At 58.1% G+C, this 15,470-nt stretch overlaps 2 protein-coding genes and 1 long non-coding RNA gene across 4 annotated transcripts in view; 2 read left to right on the forward strand and 1 right to left on the reverse strand.

Annotated features, from left to right (window-relative positions):
* HHIPL1 (HHIP like 1) overlaps nucleotides 1-2,507 on the forward strand; it is a 24,433-nt gene extending 21,926 nt beyond the window's left edge. The window contains exon 9 of one of the 2 annotated variants that reach the window (XM_032345241.1): nucleotides 991-2,507. In XM_032345241.1, coding sequence (XP_032201132.1) covers nucleotides 991-1,547 — 557 coding nt within the window. In that variant the 3' untranslated portion in view covers nucleotides 1,548-2,507. The remainder of the gene's footprint in view (nucleotides 1-990) is intronic. The other variant, XM_032345242.1, reaches the window with a different exon arrangement.
* LOC116591884 overlaps nucleotides 1-7,832 on the reverse strand; it is an 8,286-nt gene extending 454 nt beyond the window's left edge. The window contains exons 1-2 of the long non-coding RNA XR_004286194.1: nucleotides 7,802-7,832; nucleotides 423-554 (exon numbers count right to left, since the gene is read on the reverse strand). This is a non-coding gene — a long non-coding RNA (uncharacterized LOC116591884). The remainder of the gene's footprint in view (nucleotides 1-422; nucleotides 555-7,801) is intronic.
* Nucleotides 7,352-15,470, forward strand: part of LOC116591883 (cholesterol 24-hydroxylase) — a 33,114-nt gene continuing 24,995 nt past the window's right edge. The window contains exons 1-3 of the mRNA XM_032345243.1: nucleotides 7,352-7,630; nucleotides 14,141-14,221; nucleotides 14,749-14,830. Coding sequence (XP_032201134.1) covers nucleotides 7,509-7,630; nucleotides 14,141-14,221; nucleotides 14,749-14,830 — 285 coding nt within the window. The 5' untranslated portion in view covers nucleotides 7,352-7,508. The remainder of the gene's footprint in view (nucleotides 7,631-14,140; nucleotides 14,222-14,748; nucleotides 14,831-15,470) is intronic.

Genomic DNA, 15,470 nt, shown 5'->3' on the forward strand with positions numbered 1-15,470 from the left:
AGTCAGTTACTGTCCCAGGGCTGTTACAGAAGTGTGTGCCAGCTGCCATGCGGACCCAGAACCGTGCAGGGCGGGGGTGGGGGCTCCTGCAGGCTGAGGGTTGAGGCCAGAACATAGAGAAAGGTGCGCTGGGGGTGGGGGTGGGGGATTCTGGGCAGTTGGACCAGCAAGAGCCAAAGCAGAAGGCTCCCTGGCAGCCCGCGGAGCCGGAAGTCCTTCCCTGCATGTAGAGTGGGGGCCAGGGCGCAGGGCGGGGGAGCATCTGGCCCATGTCCCTGTCTCCTGGCCCTGACCTGCTCCTTGCCTTGAATCAAGGCCCTTTCTCAGCCTTCATCTCAACTGCGGTGGGGGGTGGAGGACTTAGGACTGGTGACCCTGGCTGGGGTCCCTCCCCATAGTAAGGAACTAGTCTGGGCGGTCACCTCTCCTGGCGGAGTGTCTCAGGCAGGGTGAGGTTTATCTCCGTGGCTGACCAGGGCCGGGTGTGAATGTCGGGGTGCGGCAGGAACAAACGGGGTCTCTCCTCGGCTCCCCGTGCTCACTGTATCCAGGCCCTGTGGTGGGGTAGATGGGGGGCCCTGGACCTCACACTGGCTCTGGTCAGTGTGGGCCCCAGCCCCCAGCCAGCGAGCAGCCTTGGGAGTGTGGAATGGAGAGTTCCAGCCTGCCCTGACCGTCCCTTGGCAGCCCAGTTCCTATCCTGCCTGTCATTAGATCCTCAGCAGATTTTCCCCATCAGTGGGCCTCAGCTGCCTCAGCCTTAAACCAAAGACTGGAACCAGAAAGTGTCACTTGCCCCAGAAGCCCTCCTACACACTTCTCTTGCACTGGGCTCATGAGTTGACAGTGTGAGGGGCTGTTCCCCTATGCCTGCTTGCAGAGGAGGGACTCCCAGGAGGGCAAGACTAGGAGTGCTGGGAGATCCCAGAAGCCGACTGGCACAGCTGGGCGGCTGGGGTCCCTCTGACCGCAGGCTCTTCCTCTGCACAGAGTTCATCCAGAGGGCAGAGAGCACCCCACGGCCCACAGCGCGTGCACCCACCCAGCCGCCCCGACGCAGACGCCCCACAGCTGCTCCGCCCCCGCCCACCCCCCGGCCCGCACGGCCCACCCCGCGGCCTGCACGGCCCACCCAGCGGCCTGGGGGCCGGAGGGGTGGCGGGGGGCGGCGGGGGCGACCAGGCACGGCGGACCCCACGGCCTCAAACGGCGCGGTGCGCCTGGTGCGGCCCGCGGGCCTGAATCCCGGCCGCGGGCGTGTGGAGGTGTTTGTGGGTGGACGCTGGGGCACCGTGTGTGACGACGGCTGGGACATCAAGGCGGCTGCCGTCGTGTGCCGCCAGCTGGGCTTTGCTCACGCCGAGCGGGCCACCAAGCGCGCAGCATTTGGCGAAGGCCACGCGCTGCCCATCCTGCTGGATGACGTGCGCTGCGCCGGCACCGAGCGCAACCTGCTGGAGTGCACGCACGCTGGCGTGGGCACGCACAACTGCGAGCACCAGGAGGATGCGGGCGTCGTGTGCAGCCATGAGGACCCTGACCTGTAGGCGAGCACCATGCGTCCGGTCGCAGCCTGGCAGGGCTTCCCCGCCCTGAGTGCCCACAGCGCCGCACCACTCTGCGGGCAGAGGCGTCCCCTCTGTAACGCTGTCCTGTGGACGCCTGTGAGGTGTGTGCAGTGCTCACGTGCTCTGTGTCCCTGCCTGTGTGTCTCCCGCAGACCAGAAGCCACAGCGTGTTGGGGTCTGTGTGGCCGTGGGCCCCAGGTTTTCTTTTCTTACCTCCAAACATCTCTGGTTCGTTTAGGAATATAGTCTGGCCATGGACACTGAGTACTGAGGGCTACTACCTGTGAAGGGCAGACATGGTCCTTGGCCATATTAACAGAGGCATAGCTGGCAGATTGAAGGAGGGGATCAGGCCTGACCTGCCCAGGGCTAGAATGGAAGGCCCTGGACCATCTGGAACATGGCTTAAGGAAGGTGACTCAGAGAGCATGCGTAGGTGGCCCAGCAGGTAGAGAGGTTCTGAGGAGAACAGGAAGGTATCCAGTGGGGGCAAAGGGAAGCTGTCAGCTAGATGGGTCCAGGGTGAACTGTGGGCCATGGCCATCTGAGCAAGGAACAGGCTTGCCTGGGGAGGGGTGGCTGGGGGCGGGGGTTTCTGGATGACCCCTGGGAGAAGCCTCTTGGTCATCTTGGACTTCATCGTCACGCTGGGTCCACGGGCGTGCTCTGGGGACTCCATGGGACAGCAGCCACCCACCAGGGCACTCCAAGCACCGTGGCCCCCAGTGAGTGAGTGGAGTAGCAGGTTTCTCTAAAAGCTATGTTGAGGCCACTGAAGCCACTTTGGTCATCTCCATCCCCACACTGTGCAGGGAAATCCCAGGGGACCCTCTGATTCCTCCAGCATCTCCCACCCCACCCCACCCCCGCAAATGTCCAAAAAGACTACTGATGCTGTCACCCGAAACTGTGCTAAAAACGTGACTGTTTACAACCCCCTTCCTGCCTCCTCTTTCTGACCTGTACTGGGGGCTGGAGATGGGGGTGGAGGAGGGGGCTAGGCCTGGAGCTTCCCTCCTGCTCACAGGCGGGATGTTCCTTTGCCCACCAAGGGCCTCCATCCTGCCCCCATGCATCAAGTACAGTTGGGCTAAGCCTCTGATAGGGGAGCAGAGGGGATAAGCAGATGGTCTCTGGGCGGTGGGGACAGGGTATAGCCCATGTCAGGGTCTGTGAGGTCTCTGGGGGTGTCAGCCCAGCCCAGCCCTTCCATTATTCTGAGAGCTGAGCCAGAACCCAGGGTGGTGCCCCCAGCAGAGACAATGGTGCGGGCGAGTCTGGGGGTCTCCTGGCTGCTCGCCAAAGCTGAGTGTGGAGTACAGGACTGCCGAAGAAAGCTCAGGGTCACCTCTTGGACCCCTCACACCTCTGCCTTGAGTGGGGTTGGTGAGGGTCCTGGGCCTTCGCTGTTTGCCTGGCCCCATGGAGCCCCGTGCGGAAACCAGAGCCGTGCCATTGAGCATGGTCTGTGTGCGGGGCACCGTTTTGAGGACAGTGTGGCATGTTTGAACTCACTGGAGCCTTCGAGCAGCCCCTTCTCCTCCTCCCTTTACAGATGGGGAAACTGAGGTGCACAGCCAGGGAAGGGGGAAGCCAGATGAGAACCCACACGGCCACACGGCCTAGCTCTCGCACCTGAGGGACCCTGACCGTTCGTTGCACTGCCTGAACCTGGGTCTGCCATGCCAGCTGTCAAGGGGGCTAGACCTAGGGGTTCCTCCGGGGCTTCTGCCCACTTTGGGCTGGGAAGCCGCTGGTGGAGACCCCTGCTTCCTCCCACTGCCCAGCAGTAGCTAATAGGCATCTTGCCCAGACACAGGGAAATTCTGAACCATGCTAGGAGCTGGGAGGGCCAAACTCCTCACTGCATCCATGGAGAAAGGAGCCCGGGGGGGCTGAGTGTCCCGGGCCTGTCCCAGATAGGGCTGAGCCAAGGTTAGAGCCCAGCGTAGAGGGGTGGCCCTCCAGAGCAGGGTAGTGCTGTGGCCATATCCAGTGGGGTGACCCAAGCTGTTGGCTCCCCAGACCCAGAATGGTGGTGGTGGTGAGGGGGATCATACAGCATCTTCCTGGGGCTCCTCCGTGCTCTTCCCTGCCCTTCCTCCCCCTGTCCAGGCCCCTCTTCATTTCAGGGCCTGAAGGCCACGATGCCATCGGGTGTGGCCTGGGAAGTGGGACGGAAGTGACAGGGGGTATCTCCCGCAGCTGCTCAACAGTGATAGCCTGAAGTCACCATCTGGGGCTCCTGGTACCTCCCCCCAAGTGGTGGAGTGCCCCAGCCCTCAGCGGGGCCCTGTGTGTCACCACTGTTTGGTGGCAACTGGGAGCAATCTCAGGCCCTCCACTCCTCTGGGTGGAGCGCTGCCCTGCTCCAGTCCCCTCTACCTCCTGACCCCTCAGGCTCCAAACAAGGCTTAGGCTTCAGCCTGCCTCCTGACAAGGAGGTTGACACAGGCTCACTGTCCCTTAAATAGCAACAAGGGCGGACCGCTGACGTTTGCTGCATTCTCACTACGTGCCGGGCACTGCTGCAAAAGTTGTACTCAGTACCCACTCACTTAATCGTCATATGAAACCATGAAGGCAGTGTTCTGCTCACCCTTCATTGTGCAGATGTGGAAACCAAGGCCCAGGGAAGCTTTGTTACTAGCTTAATGTCATATAGTTAATATTTGACTATATGAAAAGTAGGCAGGAGGGTCCTGGAGCCCCAGCTTTGGACTGTCACCTTGCTGCCTGAAGAGCATTGAATTCAGTGCCCCCCCTTCCCATTGGCCCCTGTCATTGGGTAGATGGGGACACAAACCCAGAGAGTGACAGAGTTGGCTTCAGACTCCTTGTCCAGTGCTCCTTTCACTCCACTGCCTACAGCTGCCAAGGGAGCATTCCCAAGTGACTCAGTCCCCAGGGACTTTGATCCAGCCTCGGAGACCTTCATTGTCTCTGGGGATAGGGGCTGACCCTGGCCAAGTCTCCCTTTGGAGCCTTGGATCAGCCTCGGCCATCACCCCCCGTAATCGGGCTTCCAGTCACCTCTCAGAACCTGGCCCAGAGAGGGGCTGCTTCTACCCAGCATCACACAGCTTAGTTCTTGAGCCCTTGGAGTCCAGTGTTGCGGGGATGTCCAGGGGTGGCCGGCACCCAGGACGGCATCTGGGGTGTCAGCCTCGTAGCAACACCCCAGGTTTCTGAGGGGCCTCGCTTGTTCCTTGTGTGCCTATCTCCCCCTAACAAGCCTGAGCTGGGCCAGGCCTTGGTGCTGTGTTCAGAGGAGAAGTAGCTTTGTACCACTTGAGGGAGGGCAGCCCCTTTAGAGCCTGGCTTCGGAGCAGCCAGCTTTCGGAGTCTGCAGCCTCGCCCAGCGAACCCGCTGGGGAACTACGTCTTCTGTCAAACGTGAGCAAGAAACTCTTGCAGGACTCGTGAAAACACGAGGGACTGGGGGCCTGTCAGAGTTTTTGACTCAATAGATCTCAACGGGGCCGAGAATTTGCCTTGTGACACAGGATGATGCTGATGCTGTTGGCCTATAGGCCGCACTTTGAGAACCACCGTCTCTACCTGCACTGTCCGATAATATGAGCCACAGAGGTCAATTTAAATTTCCCAGTAGCCATATTGAAGAAGCAAAATGAAATAGGTGAAATTTATTTTAATCATATATTTTCTTTAACCCAGCATATTCTAAAATTACCATTTTAACAGTTAATCCACATAAAAATGTTAATGAGATTTTTAAAACTTTTTTTTATATGCAATCAGTGTAACCCAGTGTCTATTTTATGCACACAGAACACCTCAGTTTGGGCTAGCCATGTTTCAAGCGCAGGACTGGCACATCTGGCCAGTGGCTACCATATTGGAGAGCCCTGTCCAGACCTTCCTGAGGAAGCGCCAGGCTGTTGGCCACGTGCTTCCAGGCAGTGCCCTCTGCTGGCAGCTTGTAGTCCTGCCTGCCCAGGCAAAGGGCAGGAGACCCACCTGAGTGTTGGGGTGCCCTCTCATCGCTCCCCATGTGACCACAGAAGAGCTGGGAGAATCAGATGAGGCGGCAGTGGGACAACAGTAGACTTGATACATGGGGAAGGGACACTGGTCAGGGGCAGGGGTGCTCTGTTGAGAGAGATGCCAGGTGAGCCCCGGTCACATTGAGCCAGAGGTTACGGGGGTTGAGTGACGCACGAGAGATTTAACGCCCACTCCTGTCCTTAGCGCTAGTGGGACGGGCTTAGGCTCACAAATGTACCCTGAGGCTACCCCATGCCTGCCTCATGTGAGACCCCAGACTGTGCCCAGAGCAGTTTAAGATCTGGCCCTGTCTTCAGAAAACAACGGTCGGGAAGGGAGGACCCCCTTCAAATTGCCCCCAGGCTCTGGAGCTTTCACAGCCCAGGAGGGTCTGTCTAACCTGCACCCCCACCCCCCACCCCAAGCAGGACCAGCCAGCGGCTGCTTCTCACCGCCACATGGGGGCGCCCCGGCAAGCTAGCGTCTCCACGCCCCAGCGGCAGATGCGCCCGGCTCCCCGCGCCCGGGTGGACGCCCAGGCTGCGGTGGTCGCGGACAGAATTCCTGTCTCTTCTGGGTCCAGTTCTTAAAGCGTGGCCCTCTCCGTCACCCTGCATCCCACAGCCCCCACAGTCATGTCCCTGCTGCGGACTGTCCCCGGCTGCGCCTGGGAAGAGGTACAGACCTCGGTTTCCCAGCCCCCAAGCCTCTCCGGGACTGGCCCACGAACGGGGCAGCGGCATGTCCCCTTGTCAGGACCCGGCAGCATCTTTGGGCACCACCCCCCGCCCCCAGCCCCCAGCCCGTGGAGCTTTATCGGGACTAGGAGCGCGCACAGCCGGCCCTTCCATCCACGGCTCGCGCTCGGGGTGCCCCCCCCCCGCTCCCAGTGCGGGAACGAGAACCGAAAGTGCGGCGCTGGGCATCCGCCGCCGTCACACCCGAGCGGGCGAGAAGAGGGTTACATAAACGGCACGGAAGTCTCGGTTATTACCTAACAAATGCCCTCTGGCCACCGCGGGCACATCTGTCGCCTTCCGTCGCGAGCGACCTCGCGCACCCAGATTTGCGCGCGCTCCGACTCCGGCTCCTGGGGACTCTCCGGGGTCTGGAAGGCTCCGGAGGTGCCGCGACGCGAGGAGGGCCGACCGACTCTGGTCCAGCCGGGCGCTCTTCGCTCGCGGACACGGCCCCCCTCGGCCCCCGGGGTCCTCGCCACCTGGCCCGTGGGCCCTGCGGGGAGACCAAGGGCGCTCGGCGGGGGCCGGCCGGGCGAGGGGAACCACTTTGGGGCTGGGGGCTCCAGAGGGAGGCGTGGGAGCGGTCGGCGTAAGACGCGCGTGTGGAGGCTGGGATGGGTTCCCAGGAAGGTTTTGGGGAGAAGGGAGGGGGCCTAGGACCGCGCGCGGAAAACGCCGTTATTTCGGGGCGCCCCGGAGAGCGGAACCAGCCGGCGGGACTTAGCGCGGCCGCCGGGGCAGGAAGCGCGGAGGAATCGGGGTTGCCCTGGACAACGCGTTCTGGGCGGAGCTGCTGTGGGGCTGGAGCTTTTGAGAGGCTGGGGGCGGGGCCTGGGGAGGCGGGGAGGGGGCGGAGCATGGGGGTCTGAGCCAGAAACGGCGTTGTGACTGGCGGAAATCCCATGCTCTGGGCGGGGCCTGAGCTGGAGCTGTGCTGAGGTTGGGGCGGGGCTTGGGGAGGGACGGGGGCGGGCCCCGAGAGCGGGGGCTGGAGGCGGAGACGTGGTTGGCGGGGACGGAGCGCCCTGGGAGGGGTCGAACCGGCGGGGGCGGAGCCGAGCGGGAGTAGGCGGTGCTGGGTCGCGCCGGGCCTCGGGCCGAGGCGGCGCGCGGCGCTGACAGCTGAGTCGGCTCGCGGCCTCCCGCCCCCTCGGTGCCCGGCCCCGACCCTGGCCTGGCCTGCCCGGGAGCCATGAGCCCCGGGCTGCTGCTGCTGCTCGGCAGCGCCGTCCTGGTCGCCTTCGGCCTCTGCTGCACCTTCGTGCACCGCGCTCGCAGCCGCTACGAGCACATCCCCGGGCCGCCGCGGCCCAGGTGAGCGGGGGGTGGGGGCGGGGGCCTGGATGGGGCGCTCGAATGGGGGGCCGGGGGACCGCGTCCAAGCCGGCGTCGGGGCCGGGGGTCCAGCCTCGCCGTTGCGCGTGGCCGCTTGGAGACGGCGGCCGGGAGAGGGGCGCTAACTATTCTTAGTAACAAATTACTCACAGCCGCGGCAGCTGCTCGGCGCCCACCGCGCTCTGCTGGGCCCCACAAACGTGATGGCAGCGACAACCCTGTTAGGTAGGCGCTATTGTTACCCCATCGTTCAGACGCGGAGACTGAGGCGCGCGGAGGCAAAGTCACCTGCCCAAGGTCACACAGTTGGTAAGCCTAGATTTAAGCCCGGGTCAGCCTTGCCTCTGAAGTAGGCACTCTTAACTTTAAGACTCGGAACGGGGTCACTCAACCTGGATTGCAACACACTCTACTCTGGTACATTCCCCTTTGTATTTCTGTCCTGGTATATCCTTTTTGTCTTCTCCTTAGTACTTCCATTCCATCCTTGTCCCCCACCCCCACCCAACTTACCTACCACCCCCAACAGAAGCTTACCTTTCTGAAGCTAAATCAAACGTGTCATTTCTCTGCTCCAAAAGCTTTCCATCCCTTTAGAAGGAAATCTAATTCTAGATTAAGTCCACCCTATGGCCAGCAAGGCCCCTGCTGAGCTCTCAGAACCCACTCTGTACTGTTTTCATCCCCCCCACCCCCCGGCTTGCTCACTGCTGCCCCTGTCTTTCTGCAACCCCCCTCCTGCAGTTCCAGGGTCTTGCTGTTCCCCATCCACCCTGTGTAAAAGCCCACCTAGCCGCAAACTCCTTAAGGGGCCATCACCCCTGAAGTTACCTTCTGTTCACTTGTTGACTGTCTGTTCACCTGTTGACTGTGTCTGTCTCCCCCCCCTTTAGAATGTGAGCCCCAGGAGGGCAGGGACGCTGTGTGTTCGCTCGTGTATCCCCAGCACCTGGCACATTGCAGATGCTCAATAAATATTTGTTGAATGAATGAATAAACAATGGTATTAGACACACTTTTTAAAACCTCAGGACATGAACATTCTGGAAGGTGGCCACTTCCAGCCCAAGCCAGATGAACTGGCATTGGAAGCCTGAATCTCTATTTGGTGGGTTTGGGAAAGATCTCAGTGGCTGGTGACACAGGGAGGTGATTGTTCTCCCTGCTGGCTCTCTGTCTTCCCAGGTGCCCTCGCCCACTTGGGGGCTTCCTTTTCCCGTGCTTAGCAGCTCTGTCTTCCACGCCACTCAGATGGTTCTTCCCCTCACCTTCCAGGCTTGGCTTCAGTGCTAACTCCTCAGGGAGGTCCCACCTGCTTCCATGCCTGAAAATATCATGTTCGCTTTGTAAACTCTGTGTCATTGTAAGAGTTGGGTAATTATCTGTGCAACCTCTTGTTAAGTGTCTGTCTTTCCCATAGGCCTGTGTCTGTCTTGTTCACTACCATATTCCTGACATCTGGCACAGCCACAGCTGGTACGTGCATAGTAGACACTCAATAAACAGTGATTCAAAGTGGGTGGTAGAAATTGCCTACCAGCTCTGTTAGGTACACTGTCACCCTTCCAACTTTTCAAATCAGCCAAGAACAGCTTGGGGTTGAATGAACATTGTGCTCATTCTGCTGGGTCTCATCATGACTTGGTCTTCTCATAAACCCATGTACTTCCAGCACCGCAGACCTGGTCTAGTCTCTTTGTCTTGAGAAGGCAGAACTTAAATCAAGCCCCTTTTGGCCCCTCGCCCATCTCTCTTTTTTTTTTTTTAAGTTGCATTTTAAAAATAAAACTGTGCCATAAGATTTACCCTTCTAAAGTGTACAACCAGTGCTTTTTAGTATAGTGACAGAGTTGTTCAATCTTAACTGCTGGTTCCAGAACATTTCCATCACCCCAAATAGAATCCCACTAGTTGTTGCTCCTCATCTCCCCTGACCCCTCATCCCCCGGCCCTAAGCAACCACTAATCTGTTTTGTCTCTAGATTTGTCTGTTTTGCACATTACATATAAATGCAGTCATACAAGATGTGGCCTTTTGTGGCTGGCTTCTTTCACTGAGTACCGTGTTTTCCAGGTTTGTCCGTGTAGTAGTATGTGTCTGTATTTCTTCCCTTTTATGCCTGAATTCTCCCCCAAATCCTACACTGCAGAATCTACGTGTGACCTACAGGTGCGTGTGGGTGGGTGGAGGAGTGGGAGGAGGTTAATTATATAATCCTTAATTATATAATTAAATATAATTATAGTTGGGCGCTTTAGTCTAAGGAGTTGAACTGAATGAGGCATATGCAAAAAGATTGGGGATTAACAGTTGTTTGGTGGTCACATATAAAACTGCATTAAATGAAAGTTCTGGAACCTCTTCTAGCACAGATCAGCTGCTTTGCTATTCAAAGGCTGGATCCTCAAACCATGATTGGCAACACCATGACTGGCAAAGAAGTGTACATATCGAGTGTCTAGTACTAACATTTGCCGCTTGGTGCTTCCAGGCTTTGCCAACTTTCAGGCAAGCATCCCTCAGCCTTACAAGGGGCAGCTGCTGTGCTCCCCTGCCCCGCCCATCCTCCTCCTTATTCAGCGGGAGTCACCAGGATGCCCTCTCTTCCAGGATGCCCTCCTGGAGTTCCCCACAGACAACGTCCTACTGCAACCCTCCGTGTAACAGCTGAAAACTCAGACCCCATGTTCGGATCCCACACAAATACTTGTGGTTTCTTCATTTTTCTCTCACTGCTCTCAACTTCCTCATCAGCCCCCACTCTCCCGGTAGCGTGGGATGGATGTAAACTTGACAACAAAAAAGTCTCTCTCTTCCAGTTTTTACTTATTTTGGCATCAGTTTTTCAAGGGTGGCTCCTGGGGGGCATCATCTCCCTCTTCCCATTCCTACTTGCCAGGTTGCCCGAGGTGGGGTCTGTTCAACAAATTGCCAGTTGGCTCCTGTGATGGTGGTGACCCCTTGCTGGCTCCGTTGGGTGGCACGTCCAAAGGACCTTCGGGTGCCCAGCTGAGCGCTCACCACCCCATTCTGGCAGGAGGCACAGGCATGGCCCCTCACCCTCACTCAGCCATTGTGGGGGCTCCCTTCCTCCCTGGGGCTCGCCTCCCAGTGGGCTCTCCAGACGACCTCCGCTTCTCCACCAGCCAAGACTTTCCTCTGCCCTCAGGAAACCTTGGATTGCCCCAGTGCCAACCCCAGTGCCACAGACCGGGCTGGGAGGGGGATTTTCATCCTCCTCCCCCTCGCCCTGGGCGGCTCCGCCGTATCCCGTCTACCCCCAGCCCAGGCCCGGGGCGCTACCATCCTTTCCCCGGGCTTCCCGCGCGGCCTTTGCCTCCCCAGCGCCCCCTGCAGGACCTGGAAGGAACGGATTTTAGTTCCTTTCTTGCGGTGGGGGGGGGGACCCCACGCCACTCTGTCGCCTGGGCCTTCTTGAGGGGTCACTGCCCTTCGTCCCCAAACGGCAGCGGGCCCCAGTGTTCCCAGTGGAGGCTCTCAGACAGGCCTGGGAGGCTGAGGAGGGTCGAGACTCTGTTCTCGCTCCGGCGATTCCAAACAGAACGTTCTCCCGACACGTGCAGCTAAGGCGAGTGACCACGGACCCTAGATTATTCTGGAAACGCAGCCAGTCCTGTGCGATGTCCAGGGTCCGTCTCTCCGGCGGTGGAGCAGAGTGAGTTCACGGCTGCTCACCCGGAGTGCACTTCCGCTGCCCGCGGCCCCGCGGCACTTCTTTCCTCACGCATCTGCCCTCCCACTCTGCAAGTGTTCTTGCTTCTTTTCGGTCCCTGCCACCTCCCCCTCCATCCCCGCTCTCAGCCTTTATTCTTGCCTCCTACCTCCCGAGTAAATGGAACAGCCTGGAAGAACTTCCTTCCAGGGCCGCGGGCTGCTGCCCCCTTCCCTGCCCTGGGCCCACGCGCCCTTCCCACCCGGACCTCAGGGCTTGCGGCCGAGGAGAGCCGGCCCCTAAGTTCAGCGACACCCAGCAGCACCCCCGCTGCCATCGGTTTTCCTTGTCTCCTGCATCATTCCCATTTTTATATAACACGTTGTTTAAAAAAAAAAAAAAAAAAGAATGAAAGAAAAAAAAAAAAGGAAAAAAAACCCACCACCTGTCTCTTCCCTTCCGGTTCCCTCCAACTGCCGCCCCCTGGTTCTGCACCCCCTCAGCAACCCCCTGAGAAGCCCACCTACCTTTGGGCCCCCATTCCTCCTCCTCTTCCTCTCTTGGGCCCGCCACCCGGCCTCTCTGCCCACCCTGCTCTGGCCAAGGTCGCAGTGACCAGTGACCCCTGTAGCTCCATGCACAAAAACACTTCAGTCCTGGTCTTGCCTGGCCCCAGGGCAGCCTGGGGGAGCGCCCGTCCCTTCCCTGTCCTGCTCTCTCTGCAGCCTTCCCCCTCCACTCCCCACGGCTCGCCTCCAGCCTCCCCAGCAGCTCCCACGCAGTCTCCCTGGTTGGTGGTCCCTTTGCTGCCTGATGGCCTGGCTCAGTCGTTGGGTCTCTTCCCCGTCTACACTAACCCCCGTGGGGTCTGATTCCATTGCCGGGGCTCTAAGTGCTGCCTCTCTGCTGCGGACTGTCACATTCCCATCTGTAGCCTGGCTTCAAGTGCGTACTCACCTGCTGCTTCCCTTAGTAGCTTTCCTCTGCAGACGTGACACGTTCAGAGCCCAATGCCTAATTTAAACCACTTGTCTCAGGTTGGTCCCCAGGAGCCGATCCTGAGACAAAAATGGAAATGTAAGTGGTTTGGGGGGGGGTGATCCTGAGGGGAGCTGGCAATTAGATAGAGGGAGGAGGTCAGAAAGCCAAAAATCAAGTTACCTCTGGGAGCAACTGAGGTGCACCCCCTCCCCGGGGAGCTCTGGGAGCTTACCCCCACACAGATGGAGGGCACAGGGTCATTGGTGGAGGCTGCCCTGGGGGTGTGGAGCAGGAACTTCTGGCCCGCCCTTCCGGCAGGCAGAGCTGGGCACCCCCTGGCAGAGTCTCCATGCTGGTCCTCAAATACCCAAGGGCAGAGGTGCGCATGATGGGGTCTGCCACCCCCCACCAGCTCCTTTTCAGTCCTCCTCACCTTAGTAAATGGCAGCCCCATTCATCCTTCCGACACTCAGCCCAGGAGACTTGGGTCAGCCCTGACACCACTCTCACACCCACCCCCGCAGCAAGTCCGCTCTGCTCTTCCTACAATGTACACTAGAAATGGGGCTTCTCGACTGCACGGGTCTGAGCCGTGTCCCCTTTCACAGCCCCTCGCTGGTACCCCTGCCTCCCTTCCTGCCCTCCATCCATCCCATTTACTCCCAGCACAGCAGCTGTGAGTGTGAGCCATTGAAAACCCATCAGACCCTGTCTCTGCTCTGCTCGAAACCCTCCAGTGGCCCCAATTTCAAGGTCAAAGCAAAAGTTTGACAGCAGTCCACAAGGCTATGGGTGATCTGCCCCCTACCTTGGGAAACCTATTCTGTACCACATCTCCCTTAAACACTGTACTCCAGCTTCAACACCTGCCCCCCGTTCCTTGAACTTACCAAGTATACTCCTACCTCAGGACCTTTGCACCTGCTATTTCCTTGACCAGGAATGCTCTTCTCCCAGATACCCGGGCAGCCAAGTCCCTCACTTATGGCAGCTCACATGTTACCTTCTTACAGGGCCATTTCCTGACCCTGCCTTTAATTATCCACCCCTGAGCTTTTTCTCCCATTACTCTCCGACTGCATATTTACTTACCTATTTGTTTATATGCTCTCCATCTCCCGCCAGGAGGTGAGTTCTCTGACCCAGAAACCCCATCTGCAGTTTTGTTGTCCATTCTAGATGGTGTGCAGTCAGTGAGCTTGACTGGAGTAAGTCATGCAGGGGATAGGAAGCACCTTAAAAGTTGCCACAAGCTGACGCCAAACAGACTTGATCACATGCTGGTGATCACACCAGACTTATGCACACACTGCAGACTTAGCATCACCAAACAATCCCCTGGCGAGAAGGACTTTGGGGCGGCCTGGTCCCCACCGTGCCACGGTGAGCAGATGATCACCTCTGTGCCTGTGCTGCCGCACCTGTAAGACAGGTTAACAACAGATCTACCTCCCGGCAGTAGGGAAGGTCAGCTGGAATGAGGCGGAGGATGGTGTCCAGCCTGCAGTCAATGTTCAGTGGATGTCTCAAGGTAAATGCGCACAATAATACTGTCCACTTTCCACGTGCCAGCCCCCCGCCCCTGCACCAGGGAGATGGTCTCATCCTTCTCTCTCTTCTCTATGGAGACATCTGGAGCTGGCCGGACCTGACTTTGTGTTCTGCCTTCATTCTTACTGCCCGGTGCCCTTGAGCCTGCACCATACCTCCTCGCGCCTCAGTCCTTCCATCTGCGAAGTGGGCCTAATAACGCCGACCTCACGGGGTCCTGTAGGAAGGGGGGCACTCTTTAACGGTGACTTCTGGTGATCTTAATATTTCCCGTTTCTTCTAGTTTCCTTCTAGGACATCTCCCCTACTTCTGGAGAAAGGATGAGGTTTGTGGCCGCGTGCTCCAAGATGTGTTTTTGGATTGGTGGGTCCCAGTTGTCATTTGTTGCCCTTACTCCAACCCAGGTCCCTCATGGGGCACCAACCCCCTGTCCCCCAGGCCAGTGCATACAATCCCCCCTCCCCCGCCAGGTTACTGCTACCCCCAAAGTTCCTCCCCTGAGTGGAGAGGCAGAGGAGGCTGGTTCAGAAGGCAAGCTCTGCCTTCCGCCAGCCGTGCGACCTGAGACCAGCCATCAGACATTCTGAGCCTCAGTTTCTTCATCTGTAAGCTGGGTGGGGGGTGTGACTCGGTAATAGTCAGTGTATGTGGTGGTGTTTTACACTTGCCAAAGCATTTTCAAAGACACGATCTGGCTTGATTCCCAGCAAAGGAGAAGTGTAGCAACCCTATTTCACGGATGTGGAAATGGAGACCCAGTATGTGTTTGTGTGTGACTCAACAGGGAGTCCTAGGATGGGACCCTGATCCTCCTGCTGGGTGGTGATGGTGATGGTGATATTCACGTCTCTCATAGCTGACAGCCTCCTTTGGGTCATTTTGGTTTCTAGGGCTAAGAAGTATGGCCCTGTCGTGCGGGTCAATGTCTTCCACAAAACCTCGGTCATCGTCACGAGCCCTGAGTCGGTCAAGGTAGGAAGCCGAGTGGTTCCATGGGGAGGGCCCTTCCCTTCCCAGGTTGGGGGCATGAAACTCAGATCCCAGGGACTGCGGGAGATATGTCCTGGAGGCACCAGCATTTGGGCTGGTTTCCCAAGGATCCAGAAACGAGTGGTGTCTTTCTCTCTGACCACCCACCGTTTGGGAATGTGGCCCAGGTAGCACACACATTTAGCTCGCTCATCTCTTTTAGCCTTGGTTCCTTCATTTTCAAGGTGGGATCTTAACCCCTCTGTCTCCGGACTAGAATGAGAATTAACGATCAATTGATTTATTTCACAAATATTTATATAAACATATATTTACAAAGAAAGGGACAACAGATACCTAAATATGCACTTCTTTATGTACTTCACGATTATGAATCCATTTAATCCTCACAGGGGGAGAGCCTTTCATTAGCCCCCACGTTAGAGATAAAGAAACAGGGAGCATGGATCAGTCTGTACTATGGACAGGAAGACACCTGCCATGTGGGTACTAAGCACTAAGAATGGCCAGCAGATCATTTACCTTGGAGTTGGCTGAACTGGGCTCAAGTCTGGTGGTTCTGCCATCACTCTGGGCCTCTGTGTCCTCATCTATATAATAGAGATGATGCTGGAGCTGAAAT

Source organism: Mustela erminea, chromosome 5 (genome assembly GCF_009829155.1).
Source record: "Mustela erminea isolate mMusErm1 chromosome 5, mMusErm1.Pri, whole genome shotgun sequence".
NCBI classification, from domain to species: Eukaryota; Metazoa; Chordata; class Mammalia; order Carnivora; family Mustelidae; genus Mustela; species Mustela erminea.